This window comes from Theobroma umbraticum, unplaced genomic scaffold (genome assembly GCF_002168275.2).
Source record: "Theobroma umbraticum cultivar Fairchild unplaced genomic scaffold, ASM216827v3 scaffold_204.0, whole genome shotgun sequence".
Classification (NCBI taxonomy): Eukaryota; Viridiplantae; Streptophyta; class Magnoliopsida; order Malvales; family Malvaceae; genus Theobroma; species Theobroma umbraticum.
In genome coordinates, this window is record NW_018397267.1 from 5,000,032 (window position 1) to 5,022,324 (window position 22,293).

The 22,293-nt window shown below is 34.5% G+C and overlaps 5 protein-coding genes across 11 annotated transcripts in view; 4 read left to right on the top strand and 1 right to left on the bottom strand.

Moving 5' to 3' along the window:
• EDA25 (CCAAT-binding factor) overlaps window positions 1-563 on the top strand; it is a 5,523-nt gene extending 4,960 nt beyond the window's left edge. The window contains exon 13 of the mRNA XM_089784898.1: window positions 533-563. Coding sequence (XP_089641024.1) covers window positions 533-563 — 31 coding nt within the window. The remainder of the gene's footprint in view (window positions 1-532) is intronic.
• Window positions 517-1,237, top strand: LOC110424550 (SAUR-like auxin-responsive protein family). Its single transcript, XM_021439144.2, has one exon. The coding sequence runs from the start codon at window positions 640-642 to the stop codon at window positions 1,009-1,011; it is 372 nt and encodes a 123-aa protein (XP_021294819.1). The 5' UTR covers window positions 517-639; the 3' UTR covers window positions 1,012-1,237.
• Window positions 1,238-5,278: 4,041 nt separating this feature from the next.
• On the bottom strand, window positions 5,279-6,097 carry LOC110424663 (auxin-responsive protein SAUR40-like). The gene has a single exon (XM_021439281.2). The coding sequence runs from the start codon at window positions 5,920-5,922 to the stop codon at window positions 5,617-5,619; it is 306 nt and encodes a 101-aa protein (XP_021294956.1). The 5' UTR covers window positions 5,923-6,097; the 3' UTR covers window positions 5,279-5,616.
• Window positions 6,098-6,602: 505 nt separating this feature from the next.
• On the top strand, window positions 6,603-10,146 carry LOC110424302 (putative complex I intermediate-associated protein 30). 2 transcript variants are annotated; one of them, XM_021438856.2, is made up of 8 exons: window positions 6,603-6,903; window positions 7,011-7,124; window positions 7,221-7,271; window positions 7,511-7,602; window positions 8,484-8,564; window positions 8,696-8,794; window positions 9,552-9,619; window positions 9,735-9,918. In XM_021438856.2, the coding sequence occupies exons 1-8, from the start codon at window positions 6,852-6,854 to the stop codon at window positions 9,778-9,780; spliced, it is 603 nt and encodes a 200-aa protein (XP_021294531.1). In that variant the 5' UTR covers window positions 6,603-6,851; the 3' UTR covers window positions 9,781-9,918. The 2 variants fall into 2 exon arrangements, with proteins under 2 accessions (XP_021294531.1, XP_021294530.1); XM_021438855.1 differs by lacking the exon at window positions 9,552-9,619 and having other exon boundaries at window positions 6,608-6,903; window positions 9,735-10,146.
• Window positions 10,147-13,477: 3,331 nt separating this feature from the next.
• On the top strand, window positions 13,478-17,361 carry LOC110424069 (uncharacterized). 6 transcript variants are annotated; one of them, XR_002445876.2, is made up of 7 exons: window positions 13,478-14,070; window positions 14,522-14,615; window positions 14,814-14,881; window positions 15,029-15,085; window positions 15,437-15,564; window positions 15,904-16,146; window positions 16,691-16,710. XR_002445876.2 is itself a non-coding variant. In XM_089784928.1 (6 exons), the coding sequence occupies exons 1-6, from the start codon at window positions 13,966-13,968 to the stop codon at window positions 16,694-16,696; spliced, it is 573 nt and encodes a 190-aa protein (XP_089641054.1). In that variant the 5' UTR covers window positions 13,482-13,965; the 3' UTR covers window positions 16,697-16,733. The 6 variants fall into 6 exon arrangements, 3 of the variants coding, with proteins under 3 accessions (XP_089641054.1, XP_021294235.1, XP_021294233.1); XR_002445875.2 differs by lacking the exon at window positions 16,691-16,710 and adding an exon at window positions 16,828-16,965 and having other exon boundaries at window positions 13,480-14,070; XR_002445874.2 differs by lacking the exon at window positions 16,691-16,710 and adding an exon at window positions 16,824-16,964 and having other exon boundaries at window positions 13,480-14,070.
• The last annotated feature ends 4,932 nt before the right edge of the window (window positions 17,362-22,293 follow it).

Consider the following 22,293-nt stretch of genomic DNA (forward strand, 5'->3'; position numbering starts at 1 on the left):
TATATATATATATATATATATATATATACATATTTTCATCAATGCCAAAAGTTGGCATACAACTCTAGCATGTCTATATTAGGAGATAAAGGCAAATTTATATTTGATTTTGAGCCCACAAAGGTTTGGATTCATTAATTCACGTGGCCCGCGCCTGCTATGACCCCAACAACGGAATTGGGAAAAACTTCGGAGAGCAGATCATGTGGTTAATCACATACCACACAATAGAAATCACATGAAAATGGGATTAGAACCCAAGAGAGAGAGAGAGAGGGTATTCATGTAAATATGCAAACCCAAAAATATTTTATAAAAAAAACAAAAATAGTTTCTGCAACCAAACCAAAAAGTCCCCACCAAATGCCAAACAAGGGGCAACTGGTTTTTGCACCCCAAATATCTCATTCTTAGCTGGTATATATCAAACAGTGGGCCATGCACGTATTTGCAATGTTTTCCTCACCTCCTCTCTCTAGCTAGTGCCCCTCCATTCTTTATATACGAATCTTCCTTCCATATTTCTCTGCAGTTCAGAAAAACCCTTTTTTCTTCTTTCATAGTCTCCTCTTCTTCCATTTCCAATACCCAAGAACAAAACTAGGAAGTTATATATATATATATAGCGCAATCAGAGCCATGGCAAAAGTTGGGAAGCTGACAAAGCTCAAGTCTGCAATTAAAAGATGGCCATCTTTAAAGAAGCTCGCCCGCAGCAGCAGTGCCATAGCGGCTGCAGAACCGGAAGACAAGGCAATTCCGAAAGATCTTCATGCAGTTTACGTTGGAAAGTCGCGGCGGAGGTATCTGGTAGGGTCTGAGATCATCTGTCATCCTCTGCTACAAGAGCTCATTGATCGGTCCTCCGGCGGTGATGCTAACGATGATGATGCTGGTGAAGTTGTGGTTTCTTGCGAGGTTGTTTTGTTTGAGCACTTGCTTTGGATGCTTGAGAACGATGGGGCTCAGTTGGGGTCCATGGAAGAGCTGGTTGAGTTCTACACCTGCTAACAACGAGGAGAAAAGCTAAAAGCTTTGTCAAAGTTGTAAAAAGATTTTAGAGGCATGAAAAAGGAAGGAAAATAATAATGCAAATTAAGTAGTAGGCAGTTAATTTTAGTGTTTGTGTGTCCTTCTGGGACGGTGAGTATTAACCCATTAGATTTTACTGCGGGATGATGTTGCTCAAGAACTTCATCAATTAGAATATTTCTTTTCTTTCTGTTCTTTTTCTAAATTTCTTTCCTTCTTTCATTAATGCTTGGTAAGAACTATATCTTACTATCATATGTTTATAACCAAAAATGGTTGAGAAATGGAAATTTGGCTGCTATTCAATCTTCTTCTTCTTCTTTCTTTCTAATTTTCATTATTATTATGTAGTTTATTTTATGTTGAGATATAGCTAGGCAAGTGGAATGAGACCTAATTCTCAACCATTTATGCCAGCATAGAATAAGGTGGCAAGCCATACTGGACAGAGATCAAATCAGAAGCCTCCTTTAGTTCACTTTGTTGATTCTTTTTAAGAGAATAAGGGTAAATAATCCACCTAAGAGCTTGTTAACTTTTCCTAGAAAAATGAGAAAAAGAAAAGAAATTATACAAAAGCTAGTTTTGCTTATGGCCCTTTGCTATTGATAGTCGATTGTACTGAAAAGGATTGAAGGCCCATTTTAATGAAGAACAGGGATCCTCTCTCCTGGAAATTTTAGCAAGTTTGAGCAAGTGGGGTTGCCAGGAGCTACCATCAAGCTCACCTAAGCATGATGCTTTACAAACCCTCTACAATCTCTGTCTCCACAACTGTCCCCATTAAACCACTTGAGTCAATTCAGAGTTTCATTAAGAGAAAAAACGGAACTTGGTAGATGTTGATGCTGAGGAAAGTCTTGCCCATATGACAAGGCATTTTCTTCAGTTTGGTCCCCCTATTCTTTGTCATCACCCCAGAAAACTAGATCTCATTCAAGATATGCTCATAGAATCTTTCTGTGTATGTCGACAAAGCCCTCTCTATATATGCATCGTCCCATCCAAAGGCCTTCTCTTACTGTACTATGATTGATGATGCACTTGAATAGGTTATCTCAGCCTTTTTTATACGTCAAGGAATCCGCGGTGAAAGAGATTTGATCACAAAGCCAATGTTATTTCAAATTCAGATCATGCCCAGCTCGGTCACTAAGGAGCTGGTGAAACAATTCCACTTACTTTCCTTATTTTCAATCTAATTTTTGAGGCAAATTGGTGTGACAATCGTTTCAATTTGAGGGAGAGTGTCAATGTTGGTATATATCACCTTAATTTACCTTACACCAAAAGACAAAAATTCGGTTGGTTGGCATAATTCTTGCAAATAATTAATAAGTCTCTGGAGTTAGGTTCAGCACCAAACGTTATACCATAGTGGACTCGAATCACAGCGTAATTAGTAACAAATTAAGAGGCATAAAATTATGAGAGTCCAGAGATTAAAAAAATTGGGGTAACCTTTCGAAAGTGGACACAGTATTAGAGGTGTAGATGACCTTTAACTATAAAACATTTTGACATATTAGTTTTTCACATTAAGTTAATTATTAAGAAATTCATGGTTTAATTAATTATAAGCTGCAATGATTGAGTAGTTGGGGATGCTTTTGTAACATCCACGCGTTGACGCTTGACTCTTTGTTTGTTAATTATGCCAATTAATTTGTTTTTGCCAATTTAAGGGATTGTTTATAAGTATCAACAAGCTAGCTAATTTTGCGTGAATGACAAAATTCCTTGGAAGAAAGCACAACAAGACAGCATAATGAACCCAAGTTTTGGCGTTGAATCCTTAAATTAATCACTTGTTTTTATTATGAATGAAAACATTGATGAAATCAAAGAAAGACACCGCATTGAAACAAAAAGGATAAAATACAGTGATCAATACAGTTTGAAACCAATAATAGCCTGCATAAATTTATCTCTTCGCTTTTGTAAAAGGAATCATCAGAAACCTCTATATATATATATATATATATGTATGTATATGTCATATTTTAATCTGACATGGAGTGTTACAGCCTTTTATTTTAAACAATATGACACATGAGGGAGACACAAGACCAAGGAGAAGACATTAATTTTTATATATATCCTGAAGTGAATTCGAACTGTTTGAAGCCACAAACTTACAAAATTATGCCTCATCACATACATGTCATCAACTCTACAAATGGAGATATTAAATGATTGGAACTGCAACTTGCATGCATGATCTCAAAGCTTCTTGTTTCTTAGCAATTTCTACCTATTTTTAGGAAATAACCAAACACTGTTTAGCACTCGACACTGTGTTTACCAACTTGATGAACGGGAAGATTGCACGTCCAAATCATTACTGGAGAAACAGTTGTAGGATGATGGGTATGTGACTCTGGTGTGTTTTTTCTTCTTCCTTCTGGGAGAGTGTGTGGCCAAGGTCATGGCGCATTGAGTGTGACATTTTTTAGTATGGTTCAATCATTCATGTTCCCTTGTCTCCATTTTAGTAGAGAGAAGAGCGCTCCAAGGCAGCAGAAGCCAGCGCAGTTACAATTGGGACCGCCACCCGAATTATATCGGTGTGCGCTTGCTTACCATGGGCTGCCTGGACCGATGTTGCCGGCTTTCGCCGCAAACTTTTTGCTTCTCCTAGGAAATATAATCAGCCATGATATCATCTTTTCCCGTTAGACTTGAGATTATAAAAAACATTGGCATGCAAAATAATCAGACCAACAGAAAATTCAACGTTGTTGTATCGCTGAACTGACTAATCGTACCAAAAGTAGGCCAATTGAAGACAAGATTTTTGGTCCAAAGAACAAAGCGTCTCCACATGCTTATCAAGGATCAACCACATCAAAAGAAATTAGGTCCTTCTATAGTTGGAATTTTAGTTTGACTCCAGCCATAAATTGCATAATTCCAAAAAAAAAATGGAAAAAGAAAAATTAGAAGCCTAGAATTGATGGGTCTAGCAAGTTGGAGTTTAGTTTGTCTAAGTTACACCATGTGCTGATTGCTTATTTTCCAAAAAGAAGCCTCTAATAGAAATGTTCTCGCATCAAATTACATTAAATATTAGATAACAATGCAAAACACAAGCGTTTGAGAAAATCTTGGAGGATCAATTCATGATATGTAGTACGTACTATATGGTAACCTAATATAAACGAGAATGATTTATCTGCAGAAAGAAGATGCAATCAATTATTTAGGAACAGTGGAATTTGGGTATGCTTGGCTGTTAGGTGTCATGCCATTTGGGCAAATTGTACTCAACTATGGATCAATGCTTGCTTCCCAACTGGCAGCAATCAACGCAAGTTGAGAATCAAACATACTTTTTAGTAAATGCAAAGAATGTTAACATGAATGCACACAAGTTTATTGTCACTCTTTGAATTGACAGCAAGTGGGTCTACCACCAGCTGCAATGTTAGATGTAGTCCCCGAGAGATTTGTTCTTCATATCTCCAAATACGATCCACCAAATATGATGCCAATTGCACGCACTGCACTGCAATGATGATCATTTTCCCTTTGAGACAGATTCACAGAGAGGATTACAAACGACTAAGCCAAAAGGAAGCTGGGTTTTAATAATAAGACCACACAACATATGGAGATCGTATCTGGATCTAATAAACGGAACTAACAATGAAGCTAAATGTTGAAGCGAATTATACCCAGATCTTGAAATCTAGATTGATTTATCCTATCTGGTCTGAATCGTATGCAACTAACATACATCTGATCGAAAATTATTGCTTTCCAGCTCTTTCTGATAAATGAAGCCGGCCAAAGACTAATGTTTGATCCTTGTAATCCTTTGTAGATTGGAAATGAAATTCTTCATCTTTACTAAACAAGGAAAATTCAAAGATTTCTTATCTAGGATTTATCAAACAAAAAACCAAACTAATAGGATATTGTTATTCTCAATCAGAATGTGTTTTGAATGGAGAAGGGCAAACAATCATTCAGAACTCTGTTTCTAGAAAGCAAAACAAAAGCTAGATTTCCTTAAATTTCCAGGCATATACAGAAAGCATGTAGAGCTGGCATTGTGTTTAGTATTAACTATGCACGTAATCATTTTCTTGGAAAGGTTTAGCTGTTGAATTTTGAGCATGAGCATTGGGAATTTACACGTGTAGAGAGATGCAAAATGATTTTTTAAGAAATCAAAAGGCATGAATTTTTCTTTCTGATATACACAAGTGAACATTGTTCTGAAAGTCTGGGTTTAAGAAGAGTTTGGTTTTCTCATAAGAAGGAAGAACAACCTTTTGATAGAAAAAATGTTAAAAATGTAAAAGTTGTCAAGTTGTTTTACTTAAATCATGAAAGCTGAACACTGTGACAATGACACATAACTAGCTATATGCAGTTCGTTCTTATAAAAGTTGCAATGATCATCAATCTAAAATGAAGCTTAAAATAAGAAAAGAAGATCTTTTCTTCACACAACAGCAATCATAATCCAGCGAAAGGACACAGCTGCCCACATCTTATTCCTGGGAAGTGTACACCCAGATGATTAGCATCAATCCAAATCCAAGCAATTTCCCCATATCGACCACATCAACATCCTCAACTAACACGAACAATCTTTTGTTTAGCCCTTCTCATCATAATCCACTCCTCAAAATCCTTTGCTGCATAAGGAATCCTCAAAATGCCTTCATTACAAAACCCATATTCTTCAGCTGATTTACATAGCAACTCCAGGAAATCTGCATCACGTAAGGTGGTCCTGTGCACGATGAACCGCCTTGTATCGTCGTTGACCCCTACACATACCGGAACATAACCTTTCGGCGTCGACGGAGGAACCCCGAACCGCCTACTCTTTCGACCTCCGATCAATCTGTTCAGCTTACTAGCTCTTGCTCCCATTATCGAAAACCTCAAAAAAAAAAAAACAATCGATCAATTTTCTGTAATCTTTTGGGTCCACCAAGATGTATCGTATAAGTTGCCGTACTTTCTTGTCCTCCAAACCCTTTGATATCTTCCATTAGGGTTAAATTGAGATTTTTTAGTCATCTTAGGGAAAGCGATTTCATAAATTTATTAAGCTAAATTGTCTTAGGTACGGGCAACATGCCGTGACCACAATGCTGATTATACCTAGTCAAATTAAATTAATCAACCACCCCATTAATCTAGAATAGAGTAATTGTAATTATTGTGAACTTACTACAATAATTTGTCGATAATCTTGGGATTAAGTTGTTGTTCTGATGAAAGGTTTCCATCTTACCTTTGACGATGTCCATCTATAACTCTCAAAGGGTCCTAAAATATTAGCCGAACATTTGTCAATCAGGTAAATAACGTTGGGTCGCTATTTAATTCATTGTTGTTGTCTATAAACTATTAATCCTCAATTTAAGTATATTCTAAATATGTGTGAAGAGCCTAAGGTACAAGTGTTGTACTTAATTGCACATTATTTTACCACCCGTGAACGTAATTTAAACTAAATGTTAATTAATGTATTGTTTAACTTTGATTTGTAATTGGGCCTTGAACTCCAACCCACCCACACCCATTAAACTACGAAACCATGAATGAAAGCCCAAAAACGAAAGGCCGATGTTATCGGTCCCAGAAGAAGTGAAAAAAGGAAAGGAAAGTAGAAGATGCTTCTTTTCTTCCTGCTCGTTGTCGACGGTGAACGGTGACAAACAGTAGCTGCAACAGCTTTAGCCACTGTTATTTTTGCTTACTTTAATTCAAAATTTATTTCCGTATTATTACTAAATTATTCAAATTTCAAGTTATTGGGAGTTCTTGATAGTTTGAATTTAATTTGGGAAGAAATGTCAAGGTTTCGCGGGTTGTGGCAAGCTTCTCTGAATGCAACGAAGAAAGGTAAAAGCTTTTTGATTAATAATTTGAATAATCTGATTATTATTCATGCTCTTTTTCTTTTCTTGGGTAATTTGACTTGAAATTTTGTTAAAATAAAATGAGTGTAGCTCTGACATGGAATGTTGAAGATTGGATTCCTCCGACTGAAAAATACATATTCAATTTCAGTTCAAAAGAGGAGCTCAAGAAATGGCACCTTTATTCTGATTCTGAATTTGGAGGTAAGTCTGCATTCACTCAGCTTTCAGTTTCTCAACATGATTCTTTTTTCTAAATGAAACTTTTGCAGTATGTTGTCTAATCATTTTTTTTTTCAGGGTTGTCGTCGGCTTCATTGGAGATCAAAGATGAAGGAAATACATCAAACGGTAATAGTCTATATAAGTTTCGGTGTGATTTTCTTTTCTATGACCAGCAAACTTCGTTTACAATATGTATGTGTGGGTGTCAATCAGGGTTCATTGAGAAGGCTCCAAGGACTTGAGTTTATGCCGATAATTGAATTTGGCATCCATGATTTATGATGCGCTTTTCACCATGACAATTTCATGCTTTGATGTTGTTCATCATCTATGTTATTTCTGACCGTGGATAACCCCCCTGTTAGGAGTGTTTTCCGGGAACCTTTCCCTGGATGTAAATGAAGGTTCAAAATGGAACATAACTAGGAGCGGCTTCTGTGGAATGCGGTCCAAGAAGGTGAACAATTATTCCAGTGATTTTAGCTGCTATAAATTAATTGTCTGAAGTAATTGTCAAATGTCTTGATTGTAATAGTTTAGTTTGTTTTAATGCATCAATATGAATGATGTCAACTTTTTGTGTTTTTTGCTCATGGCTTTTCCAATGAGACTTTAGGATAGACTCTGGTTTGGCAACTTCATGGATAGATGGATTTTTCCAGGAAAGAAAAGTTATGCTCTTAAGGAACTTCCTTAGTCACTGAAACTATACGGATGAATCTTGTTAGGCGGTTTAGCCTTATGAATGATCTATACAAGCTTGTTTTAAAAGTACACTTTCAAATTCACATTTTGAATGGATAATGATCCTGCAGGAATCTATTTGTAGGCTTTTGTAGGATGACAAGGCTTCTTATGTTTTGTTTGTCAAACTCATTCTTAATCTGTTTAAAATTTCATCTTTCTCTTATGCTTTATATCATTCTGGATTAGTTTCTTTATTTCTTACTTTTTTTATCTTGTGTCCTTTTGTTTCTTATTTTCTTCTGGTCACTCCATCGAATGTCACAAAAATATTAATGCTGACCAGCCCCTTTGCTAGCTCAGTAATTAGAATGTCTTTTTTGGAACCTTATGGTTCTGTTTTCCCTTCATTTAGACATTTCACAGAGTTCAATGTGCACGTATATGCATAATATCTGAGATTTTAGTTCTGTTGGTTTCAAACGAGTGAATATTATTCCAATTTTAGGTTACTTTTAGGATTTCACATGTAGAGAGATAGCTTCTCTTGTTAGTTGAAGCAGAATATTCTAACTATATTGTATAAGCATCATAACCTTGGTTCTTTTGTAGTAATATTTTTACATTTAGTGACCCCTTTTGGTATTTCTGCAGTTTGACGGCTTCATTGATTTGGATGCATATGATACAATAGCACTAAAGCTCAAAGGAGATGGGAGAAGTTACATATCTACTGTGAGTTGTTTTTCCTCATGTTGAAGTTAACAGATATCAGGCTTTTATTTATGTTGTTTCTATCTTTCTGACTCGTTTAAATTATATATAACTGACAAGTGTTGTATTGAATCCTATAAACTTATATGCAGATTTATACAGAGAATTGGGTGAATTCACCTGGACAGCTAGAAGATAATTCATGGCAATCTTTTGTTTTTGTACCCAAAGACAACTGGTATATTGCAAAGGTAAAACTGTCATATTCCTCAAGCTCATATTCTTAGAGATTGATGTTAGTGGTTTCTACTCGTAGGGTGCCATAAATCCTGCATATTACTGCATTTCAAAAGATTGTTGAACTCTTGAACATGGAATTTAAGTTGATAATGGCCTTTAGATATGAAATTCAGAATTCCTTATGGAGGATTTGGTCCATGCTATAGGCCATCTTTCTTTATAACTGTTCAGTGATAAATTATGATTAACTTCCATGATACTAGGCAAATTCTCCCTGTAAGTGTCATGCCATCAGTTCGTGCCATGCCTTGTTGCTCTAACACACTTTCTATGGAGAATCTAAAATGATACTATCTTATAAACCTTCTTTCCAAGTAAAAGAGAATTTATGAAGGATTTGTTTAATTTAACCAACCTGAGTCACTTTCATATGTGCTTTTTGTGTTATATCTCAGCTTTACTGACAAAAGAAATAAATAGATAATGCATGGCAAAACAAAAGGAGAATACTATGGATTATAAGTTGATGTCTTGTGTGCTTTGGTGAACATAATTCAAGTGTGATGAATGAAGTGAAGCTCTTTTCTTCACTTATCAGTGGGATGCTGTCAGATATATGACTGGAAAAGAAATCTAAACTATGCCATGAAATTACTGCTTACTGCTATATTCTAACTGATAAGGAAACAAAAGACTATTTGCAAGTTTTCTGTTTTGCCTCTGACATCCACTTGCAATATGTAAGAGCTTGCAAATGGCACATTTTAGGTTTCTAACTATGAGTTTGGAGAGGTCTCAGTTGGCTCGGTTGCATCCCTTGTGGAATATTATTTTAGGTGGGGACAAAGGATTGATTTACATCAGCAAAACTGAAACAAATTTTGCTTTCTTCATTTTTAAGATTACTGAAATTTTTGGATTTTGCTTGATATGGTTTGTATTATCTTGCAGATTCCTCTTGCTCATTATTTGCCAACATGGAGAGGAAATGTTATAGATGCAAAGTTGGAGATGAATCCATCTCGTATCCTTGGGATGTCTCTATCAGTTAATGCTGAAGGTGGTGTTCCAGGTGCTAAGTCTGGGCCAGGTGATTTCAGAGTGGAAATTGATTGGATTAAAGCCCTGCGGACAGAATGACTGATACTCTAGCCAACTGGATAATCGAGGTCTTCAATTTTGTTATTGTAACAATTTGTTTTATAATGTGCTGTTAAAAATGTTTTCCGGTATATATAAGCAAATTATTCCCGATCACTGCAGTTATTTTTCTAGCTTTTGCCTTCACTAAGGTATTTCCCATCTGCGTTGTTAAACATGAAATGAATGCCTCCAAAGATTATAAATTTCTTTCTTTTAGTCATTTTAATGTCTTTAAAGGCTGCTTTTCTTTCTTTTTAAATCCCATGCTGGGAAATTAGTGGTTTGTACAAGTTGGCCATGGATCGATTATTGTTTTCTTACGGAATTGCAGGCCTGTCATTAGAGTGGGGCTTTACCACCGCGCCCCAGTCGAGACTAAGACCTCTACCGTTCCACCTGAATTATGTTGATGTGAAAAGTATCATAAAAACAAAGCTAGCTGCTTGACCTTTAACATTTAACAAGGCCAGGGCCTAAAATCATGTGTCTATTTTTGTTTTTCTTTTTTGAAAGGCAAATCATGTGTCTACTCTTGACCAACCCTAGCTTAACTTACTATCTACCCAATTTCATGGTAAAACGGATAAAGCGAAACGAAAAATAGTGATTGGAACCTCAATGAGGTGGTGGGCTGGAAAAGGACCTTTCATTTTTGTTCAGTTAATCTATCAGAAATCTTTCTTTATCCAAGTAGTCCTTCTTGTTTATAGTTCAAAAGGTTCAATTACGTGCAGGCTGCAGCAATTGGACCTTGTTTCTACATTCTTCCCTTCTTTTCCATTTGTCAAAAAGGGCCTTTGTTTCAATTTGTACACGTAATTTATAGAAACGGCCAACAGGCAACAGGATTTGGCTTTCCTCTATCGGCTATGTGCTGCCACTTTGTTTACAACTAGTATTTGACAGTTAGTTCATCACTTTCGATTGCAACTGGCAAATGGGTGGGCATTAGAGAGGTAAAAGAAAAAAAGTGTGCTCATATGAGTTTGATTTTGCTTGGCTAAACATGCTAATTGGATAATGTGAGAGGAAGGAGTGGCCAATGAAGCATGGTAACAAATTGAAAGAAAGTGATCCCAATTCAATGATTTGAGACACTGTCGTATTCATTATTGACCCATTATACGAACTAATTGAAGTTGATTCACTTCTTCCTATCTTTAGGGTCACAAATTTTGCATATGAATCTCATTTTGGTTACCAAAAATCTTCTCATACAAACTACTGCATATGGTTGCTAAAGATTTTTAAGAGAAGTATTACAAGCTAGGCCACTCACCCACAAATCCCTTGCCATACTAAAGGACAAAACCAAAACTTTGCTTCTGAAATCTTCTCCGTCTCGGTATGCAAAATCCTTCCCGCAACTTGCCAGAGAGAGAATCATAAGGTCATGTTGGTTCTAAAATGTTACACAAAGGCACGTGATTCCGAGCACCTTCCAATACAAAATCACGTGGGCATTTCGACGACCTTCTTCTTCTTTCTTTCCTAGGAACTTGGACCACACTCTCCCTGGGCGTTGCGGCTTGTCAGATCAACAACTTTCTTTCTTTCTTTCTTTCTTTCTCTCTCAATGCCAAATTTTATCCAGCTGTTGAATGGTGAGCACCTTGACTGCCCCCACTACTTCAAAGGCCATTGATTCCATATGTTCATTGATCGATGTCCAAACTTTGATGCATTAATCTCCAACAACAACTTTCTTTGGGTTTGCCCAACTATTCCTCGTGTGATTTCTGATTTCAGCTTTAATTTGTTTATCTACTCAATGCTTTTGGTATATCAGTTACTAAGCTGTAAAGATCAAATGCCTTATTTAACACTTGTTAGCATTTGGTTATTTGTTTTTGGATATTCCTGTTAAATGTATGTCATGTTCAAAGAATTGAATTCCAATGTATCAGAATCTTGACCCCAAAGGGTTGCTTCAAATTACATACATATATATACAGATATATATATATATATATATGTGGCAACTTGCAGAACCGACAGTGGTGGCTTTTACATGATTTTAAAAGCCAAATTTTAACACTTTTTATTTATGCAGTTAGGTCAACTGAATCAAAAATAAACTTTGATTTGCCAATCCTTAGACTTTAAAACATTACTAGCTTGACTTGACATAATCAGTTCCTCGGACAAGGACACTGAACGAAGAGCAAGTTGGGTCTGAAGGTATTGTATACACTGAATTTAGTTGTCAAAACTAAAGAGTGTAGAGAGGAGGATAAAGACAAAGACAGGTCAAAACAAACACCAACAGTCATATTTTTCTAATATAAAACAGAAGAAGGCGGGTCAAAGAATGAAGCCCCATTTATAAATCATGTTGTAAGATAAAATTAGTCTAAACTTTCAATTTGAGATCAAAATTTTTAGATTTTTATTAATTTAGGATTGAATATTTTAATCATAATAATCAAAAATTAAATATTTTTAATTTTTTATAATTAAAGGTAAGATGAAAGGTATCTTATGCATATAGGATGAAGTAAGACGTTAACTTGAAAGAATAAGATACAGAAACATAATTTTATCAAAAAGTCTTTTTTATTAAATCAAAACAATTCATATTATGATTTTATATAATAACTTTTTCATTATAGTATGTAATAATTAATTTTTTAACGTAATAAAAAAAATTTTAACATGATATGTAATAATTATATTTTTAATATAATATATAATAATTATATTTTTTAATATAATATATAATAAATTTATTTTTTAACATGACATATATTAATTATATTTTTAACGTAATTTATAATTAAAAAAGTATCAAAATATTTAACCTCAATTCGAATATTTAGCCGGTAAAATTAAGGACAAGTTAATCACTCGCCAGTTGAATTTGACAAAACCTGATGAAGCCCACTATCTAGCATCAGCATGGGCCCTTCAACTAGGCTCAAGTTGGCCCAATTTTCATCTTAGTTATCACACAATCATGACTTGAATTTAAAATTTTTATCTAAATTTATTTTATCATTTTTAATTCAATTGAAATGGAATCCTCCAAATATTAGTCAATCTCATATTTTTGTATTCCAAACTCTAAGACTTGACCTAGCAAAGAGCCACCCGAAGCTGGGTGGCCTAGTTGGTTCAGCATGTGCTGAATGCCTTCTTTACTCAATGGTTGGCACTAACGAGCTCCATATCATTTTCAACTGTTTATGAGGATTAAAAAAAAAAAGAAAACCAAAATTCCAGTCAACAATTGACCCAGGAGGTTATCCACAAGCTGTTGTTGTAAGCTAAGCTGTTAAACAGTAACATTAAAGCGGGACCCAACTTTTCTTTTTTCTTTCTGCTGTTACATTAATGTCTGTAATAATATTTAATTTAATTCGTTAACATGGCCAAAGTTGCCGTCAGAAAGGACCCTTCCCCCTTTCACAGTAAACACAGAACCTTCTGGATACACAAATCTGCAAAAATATCTACCACTCTCATCCAATCCCCACCGTACATTAACCTTATCTATCATCCCCCCACACAGAAAACTCATTTATTTTTATTCCTTGTATTATCATTTCTTTACTTATTTTATTATAATCTGGGCAATATTATTTCTTTTGAAGAAAAGAAATGAATAAACAAATACCAACAACAAACAAACCATAAAAACTGATATAAATGACCGGTTTCTGGAGAGTTCTTGGCCTTTAGCGTTGTGGGGAGAGAAAGGGGGACTATTTCCTTTCCTTCCTCTCTCGTGTACTCTGTTTTTAATTTTTTTTTCTCTCTTCTCATCTTCAAAACTTTCCCTTCACGGAAAGATGTGCTAAGGATTCCGTGTTGCAGTTCCACAAAGATGTAGTCCTAAGTCATGTTTATAAGAATTTAGTCCTGTTTTGGCGTTTATATCATAGGTGGGTTTGGCTTGGTTTCAAGTTCTTTTGGTTCCTGGTTTTTGGTTTTAAGTTTTGTTGTTGTTGTTGTTGGTTATAATTTGTCGACAAGACAAGGACTCTGTTTTGGGTTGTTGTTGATTTTGAGATTGGGTTTGTTGGTTTGGTTTCGAAGAATGGCAAATGGAGAAGAGAAAAACAATGATTTTTATGCAGTTTTGGGGTTGAATAAAGAATGCACTCCGACAGAGCTCAGGACTGCTTATAAGAAACTTGCCCTGGTTAGAGTTTTAGCCATCCTTCTTTGAACCATCTCTCTTTTGTCTTTTTCCATAGCCCAGATTTCAATCAACTTGGTCCTGTTAAAATTGAGATAAAAAAACTAGACTTTGAAAGATCATAATGTTTGATTTGAATTGTATCTGTTGTGGTCTTAATGTATGCTCATGCACTTTGAACCTGGAATTCATAATTCAATTAAAACTCTAGTTTTTGCTAAAAAAAAAAGTTACTCGTATCCAAGCTTATAAACGGATCCTGTAGATTTCCGAGGCATAATTGTAACATGGAAATAATGGGTTTTTCATAACAAACCTGGGGAACTAGATATTGGTTAATGAAGAAAGAAAAGATGGGGTTGGAAATTGTCCAGGGGAGAATTGTGTGAACGAGTTGAACGATTTTTGTAGTAAAATCAAGTGGTTTTTTGTTGTCTTGTATGTGTTGGGACAGAGATGGCACCCTGATCGTTGCTCAGCCTCGGGAAATGCAAAGTTCGTGGACGAAGCCAAGAAGAAATTTCAGGCCATTCAACAAGCCTATTCTGGTAATTTTCGCTTACTATTTAATATTGTTATTTTAGTATTATTTCTCGATGCGAGTGCAATATTCATTTTTATAGTAATAACTGATAAAGTTGATTTCATTTTAAAGTATTTTGAGTGGGAATTATTGGATTCACGAGATGCTGTTTTTGACTCACTTTTCTACGTTTCTTGTTTCTCTGCCCTGACTTGTCTTACAGTTCTGTCTGACTCAAACAAGAGGTTTCTGTACGACGTAGGAGCTTATGACAGTGATGATGACGAAAATGTACCTTTCTTCTCTCTTCTTAACTGCTTTTTTATCGTTCTTTTGTGTTTTTTCTCTCTTTTCTCTTTTACTTTCCTTAAATGAGATTAAGGATAGTCAAAGCCATCTTGAAAACAAAAGCATTCCTTTTCGAATGGTTATTTGCAGGGAATGGGAGATTTTTTGAACGAAATGGCAGTGATGATGAGCCAGACAAAATCTAGTGTAAGCTTCTGTTTCTTATTTCATTGATTGATGAAAAGGAGGAGAGTCCATGGGTTTTTGGATCCAATTTCGTTTTTATTGTTATGTAACCTATACAAATTATAGAGCAAGTAATCGGAGGGTAAGGGGTTGCTTTTGGAAAATCCTAGGTATTAGCTGTTTTTAACCTTTATATTTGTGGCATTGCTTCTGTTTAGTTGACAGAAGAGATTGCAAATGGGCCAGTTAGAGGTCACGAGTCCAAAAGAAAATTATTTTTTGTACAGGCCCGATTTGTCTTCTGATTTTCTTTTTTTTCGCTTTTTAATTTATGGTTGATGTGATCGTTTATCTGTTCGGAATCGCACCAAGTCCTTTACAGTTGGGCCCATTATAGGGATTGGCCAATGGTCTCCCTACTCCATGGAAGGACACATTGAAAGGAAGACTTGGGGGGCCCTGGGAAAGTGGATTTGTTTAATTATATTTGTATCTTCCAGGTATTTCCAACAATTAATCAGTTTGATTATATTCATTCCACTACATATTTAAGAGAATGATGCTATGTTACGCTATTAGGTGCCATTTAATGGTCTAACAGGTTTCAATGTTTAGAGCAGTAACCCTCTCCCCATGAGATAATGGAATGTTCCAAGAAGAATTCTAGAGTCTAAAAGGTTGTGGCTTCATGGGGAAGCGCATTTTGAAGTTTGATCAAACTTTGGTTATTCCAAAATACATCCAACTGTAACACCAAGGAATTGATCAGAAAAATTTTTTAACTAGTACTTGCTTTAAATAGTAGGTTTTACAATGTTTATGTAATTTTGAACTTATAGGAAAATGGAGAGGAAAGCTTCGAGGAACTACAGGAATTGTTTGAAGAAATGTTCCAAGCGGACATTGATTCATTTGAGTCTACTGGTCAGTCCACTACTTCCTGTTCTGCTTCATCATCGTTTGGGTCATATGGTGAAAGTTCCAGCTCCAACAAGCGGAATTCCTCTGAAATGAGTTCTGAGGAGACTAGGCTGGAGAGTTCTTCTAGCTTCGATGCACAATTTCACAGTTTTTGTCTGGGGGTAAGTGCAATACTTTCCTGCATACTATCCTACTATATGTTATGTAATCTGTGAATTCCTAGTGTGTCATGGGCTCATGGCATTCTAAATGTTATAGTGGATTAGGTAAGTTGGATATTAAAGACTTGGGTTTGAGGTTGGAAGGAATTTAGTTTACAAAATGTGGGGTTCTTAATGCATGCGAAATAAGCTGAATACAGCTGTAATCTGTTCTGTGCTCGACTAAAGTGTGTATTCTATTCATAAGCTGGATTTGTTGTCTGATCATATGATATATAGAAACTCATTGTATGGCTTTAGTTCTGCACTTTGAAGGTAGATTGGTATTTAAAAGCTCTAACATCTAGTCCAGTCTTTTGGTTAATCTTTGTCAAACTTTTGGGTCAAGGCATGTGTCAGAAAAAACAATACAAACATTATCATTGAGGCAGCAAACAGTGAACTAGGTATATTAGGTATGAAGAGAGGCCGAAAGTGCTTGTATTTTGTTGTTTGTTTATTTCAAGACTAAGATGTGTTATCTAAAGTATAAGATTCGAAACAGGACTAAGTATTTGGACGAACGCAAAGTAAATTTTGGCTGAGGTATTAATTTGAAATACTCTGGTCCGCCCGCCATCCTTTCAAGTAAATGTAGAATTCACATTAATGTATTGTTTCTGATTGATGTTGTGAAGTCAGGTGGAACACAGGCAAGATATCAAGCAACGCAGAGGAGCCAGAGGAGGAATGCAAGGAGCAGCAGGCGGTAGTAGACGGAGAAATGGCAGGAAACAAAAGGTTTCATCTGGCCATGATGTTACTTCCACCGACTGTGGCATTTCTGCTTGATGATACACCAGTTTACTAATTGATTAATGAAAATTCAACCTTGGCCAACTTAGCGTATTGACTTGACCAAACTAGGGAGATGAAGGTGCATCCTGTGCCGGAGGGGGAGGTTTTGATTGTAATGGACAGTGCCAAAGCGGCAACATCAGCACTAGGGAAAGCCATACAATCGCAAGAAGATTAATCTGGCTCTTTTACTTGAGCAACGCGAAGAAACGAGGCGGCTATTAGAGTTTTGCCTCTGTTGTCATGTTTTGCCATTCTAGCTGTGGTAACCATGTCAATGACTTTTCATCTGTGGCTTTGTACTCTTTTTTAGTTTTGCCATCTTGAGTACTCTGTAGTATACATTAATCGATGGGCTTCCATTATTCCTTGCCAGCACATTTGGACCGTAAATTCCCAACGATGGCGTGGTGTATTATCATGTTCCGTACTCGAATTCAAATGAAATCATGCTGCATGTATGCATTTACATCCACCAGGTCACGGATATCTAGCTTTAAGACTGTTGATAAGATGGAAAAAGTTGGACTATAGAACTTATTTTGCTTTTTCATCATTCTCAAATTTCAGGGTCGTTCTAAACTAGCAGCACCATGCAAAGTCAAAAAATGGAAACAGGGCAGTCTTGGGCGCTGCTTGTAGAAGGGTGAGCCAAAAATGTGTCCAAAATCTTTTCTGCGGGCAAAAACCTGTTGGTATGGTGAAGTGGCAGTGTTGGGTGGGTCCAATGTCACGTGGGACAGGAACCCAAAAAGAGCAAGTGAGAATGCGGTGATAATCCAAGGCAGGCACCCCAAAAAGCCTCCTTCGTCTGCCTGTTGTTTTGATGGTGAGCGGACAGTCCCCTCAGTTTGGTTTGGTGAAGGGAAAGGAAAACAGCGTCCGTGGGGCCCCACCGTTGCAAGTTGCCGAACAAAATTCAATGCCGAGTCCCAAGGCTCTACTTTTCTCCTCGTTTTCCATCGCTTTCCATTGCCATTCAATTTGGACAACTTGCCTGGTTTCTGTCTGGCGATTATTTTATTTCAGGGAAGAGAAAATATTACTGCTGGTCTCAATTCAAGGGGCTGTTTGATTCCATTTCAATGGGAAAAAAACATTTGTGGGGGCAATAACTTGATTGAAGTGACTAAACTATCTAACATGGTAGTACTAAAGAATGGTTGAGCCTTTATGTTGAAAGTATTTTATTCCCATGATGCTTTCCTGTAGCCTTCCTGTTTTAGGGATCAGATTTGGGGACAGGTCGGTGTGTGTTAAAACCCTTTACTTATTGAATCTTTACCCACTCCAGTCTCTACCAAAAGGCACTATTATCTTCTGAGCAAAGAAATAATTTCACTGATAACTCCACAAGTGATCATGCATTCATAACGATGAGAATTAACTTATATATACATCAACATGATAATTGAGTCAAATAAAAGTATGTTTCATTTTAAAATCTTTCATGCACATGCTTTCTATGAAGGACTTTCAGAAACTCAATATATCTAATCATTTTTTATTTTTGATATAACAAGTCAATTACTTTCTTTGTAATATATGTGAATTCGTATTTTGTTTTATATGATGTTAATATGGTAAATTAATCATAAAATTTTAATTTTTTCTATGATGATTATAAATAATTGTATATAAGCTGCAAAATTATAACTATAATGATTTACCTTTTCATTTAAAATGGGGGTGCGAAAATTTCAACCTAAAATTGTTTTCATCATTTCATAAAAAATAATATAAAAGTCAAATATGGTCAATTGTTCGTCGAATGTTTCTCTAATACTACCTTGATATCGATTTCATCGATTTCACTTAATTCGAATTAGATTTGTATTTTGTAATTAATTATTTAATAAATTATCACTATACTTTATTCATTGTTTCAGAAAATATGTCATTATTTTCAAAAGCATATTAAATCAAATATACTTTTTGTACTATTAAATTATTTAAAAAAATTCAAGAAAATGACAAAAATTTCATCATCTTAAGAATAATTCGTCAAACATTTCCATATATAAATATATATATATAAACACCATAATTAATTCAAACTATTTTAAGCATACAATCATTAGATGAAACCTTCATACAATTACAATAGTCCTTGTTGCAAAGATTAAGACATATGCTATGTATGTGGCATCTAAAGTATGTTTTTGTGCAATAGTTTTCCCAAAGTTGCCCTCACCAAGCAACAAAATTCAAGCTAGAGTATAGTTGCAATGGAGAAACTTATGATAATCATGGGAACTAGTTGCTGTAATATATGGCAAAGTGGACAAGTGGAGGAATAGTTGGGATACAAAGAAAAGCTTAAACAAAAGTACAAGTTGATGTTAAAATTTGATTATTCTTTTGGAGGGGTCCAAGATGTTAACCTTGATTATTAGGGCTACGAGTTTAGTGTTTAAAAAATAAAGGTGGTGAGTACCAAGCTGAAATACAATATATATGTGTATATATATATATATATATAATCAGATTAGAAACCTCAGGACAATTCCAGGGAAATCATCAAGATTCACGCCTTCTAGCTAGGAATGGTTTTAGTTTTATCATTGTTGACGTTTGTTCCCAGTTGTAAAGAAGAGGCATTTCTTTGTACCCTGTTTTCCATTCAGAGGCTAGGTTCCCAAATGTAAGGATTCAATCTCTTAATTAAATCACGGGCAGCATGTTGCAAGTTGGGGAAGGTCCTAGCTATAAACTGGCTTGGTTTGTGGTCTAGTACTTATCTGTTAAAATACTTTATATTAAGTTTTAGATCTTCGGTTGAAAATTGATCCTTAGGATTACGGTCTCTATTCTAATTAAACATATAACATATATGCATAATAAACATTTTTCTCCTTAAATTAAAGATATTTTACTATTCGTTTAAACATTTGCCTCAACAATAAAAACAAATAATACTCTACTCAAAAAGCTGAACATGAATCTCTCTTCCCCATCAACAAATAAAACATGCTGTGATATGCAAAGATTGTGCATTTTAACTATTTATTATATGCACGGGAGGTTGTCGTGCAATGATAGACTATTTGTAACACTCCCGGGGGAATGTTAAAACGGATGGAGGACCATGAATTAACGGGAGTAATACTGGAGCTAATATGGCTAACGACTGACGTTTCCTTTGAGCATGAGTCGATTGAGAAGCATTTGGAGCCTGGTCGTGGGTGACGACTGGGCTTTCAATGAGGCCATCATACGATGCTATTCTTCGTCTTCATCGGGGATTTGGATTGAAGCTCCCTCAACTCAGTCCAGCTCCAGCCCAAAGATTAAACAAGCAAGGCCCAGTCCAACCCAGTGTTTCAGAGGTATGCCTAGCCCAAACTCTTGGCCATTTATTTGGCGCAACAAGCTTAGGTATCGGGTTTAGTTTAGAAGTGAGGAAATGAATAGATTGGATGTTTTAGTCCGTCATATTATCAAATAGATTAAATACTTTTAAAAAATCAATCAAATATAAAAAAAAATTAAATTAATTAAATATAAAATTAATTTGACTGATTGATCTTGGACCAACGAATCAAAATTTTATCTTTTTTTTTAAATTATAATATTAAAATTTATAAATTATATATATAATTATAAAATATACAAATATATAAACATAAAAAAAACATACATTTGTTCTTCGACTCACATAATTATGCCTTTTTGCATGAACCATCAAATTAACATTCAAGATTCAACATAACAAAAAGTCAAAGATAATAAAATTAACATTAACAAAATAAAACTATAACGTTATAATGTTTTATATCCAAGTTTGTATAAATAACAACTAATTATAAATAATATGTTATAAAAACTAAGATCATAACTAACAAAGTTATTAAGTGTAATCATATAAAAAAAATTATTTTAAATTATAGTAATGTTTTTACATAAATTAAATATATAGAATATTACTTATTATATATATGAAATTAATTACACAACTTATATGTTATCATGTTTTAATTTTTATATTAAAGTTTGTATAAATAATAACCAATAGTCAAAAAACCTGAGAAGTCTCTATACTAGGGTATTTTCTTTAATTTAGTCTTTTTACTCAAAATCGTAATATTTTAATTTTTTAATTTTGAAAATTTTTTTAATTTAATCCCTCTAACATTTTTCATTTAAATTGAACATTATAGTATTGATGCCACCGCTAACATGACATATAAAAGGGTTTTGGTTATTAACGTGTCAGTATCACATCACATTCTAAGGTTGAGTTGCTTACGTGACACTTATGGGTTCAAGTTTGCACATGGTAATTTATTCTTCAAAAGGTGCACTTGTTAAGATTTGAACCTAGCACATCTAACAAATAAACCAGCATTTTTACCCTAACACCTAAACTCTTATGTTTTATAATATTTTGCTTGAATTTTTTTTTCTTTTCTTCTTTCTTTTTCTTTCTTATTTTTTCCTTTCTTTTCATAGAACTACATTGTTTTAGAACCTTCTTCTCTTTCTTACCTTTTTTCTTTCTTTTCATAAAATTACATCGTTTTGAGAAAAAAGTTCCAAAGGGTTTTTATGGTTATGGTTTTAAAGAGTATAAGAAAGTTTAAAAATGACATAAGTTTATGGAAGACAAAAAAACTTAAAAAAAAAAGAAATTCAGGTAAGATATTATTAAACGTAAGAGTTTAGATATGATAGTAAAGATATAGGTTTATTTGTTAGGGGTCTTGAGTTCAAATTTTAGCAAGTGCATCTTTTGAAGAATAAATTGCCATGTAGCAACCTCTTGACGTGCCACATGGCAACTTAAATCTATAAATGCCACATCACCGTTGACATGTTGACTTTATATGCCACGTCAACGCTGACATTAGCATCGTAACAATCAATTTGGATGGAAAATGTTAGAGAGACTAAATTGAAATAATTTTTAATATTAAAAGATTAAAATATGATAATTTTGAGTAGAGCGACTAAATTGAAGAAAATACCATAATATAGGGACTTCCAAGTTATTTTGATCAATAACTAATTATAAACAATGTATTATAAAAAGTAAGATGATGACTAATAACTTTAGTATCGATTTTGAATAGAGAGACTAAAGTGAAAAAAATATCCTAATACAGGGACTTCTGAGTTATTTTGACCAATAACTAATTATAAATAATGTGTTGTAAAAGTAAGATGATGAGTAATAAAGTTATTAAGTGTAATCATATAAATAAAATCTATTATAAATTATAAAAATATTTATATATAAATTAAATATATATATATAATATATTAGTTTAATTTATATATATATATGAAATTAATGACACAACTTATATG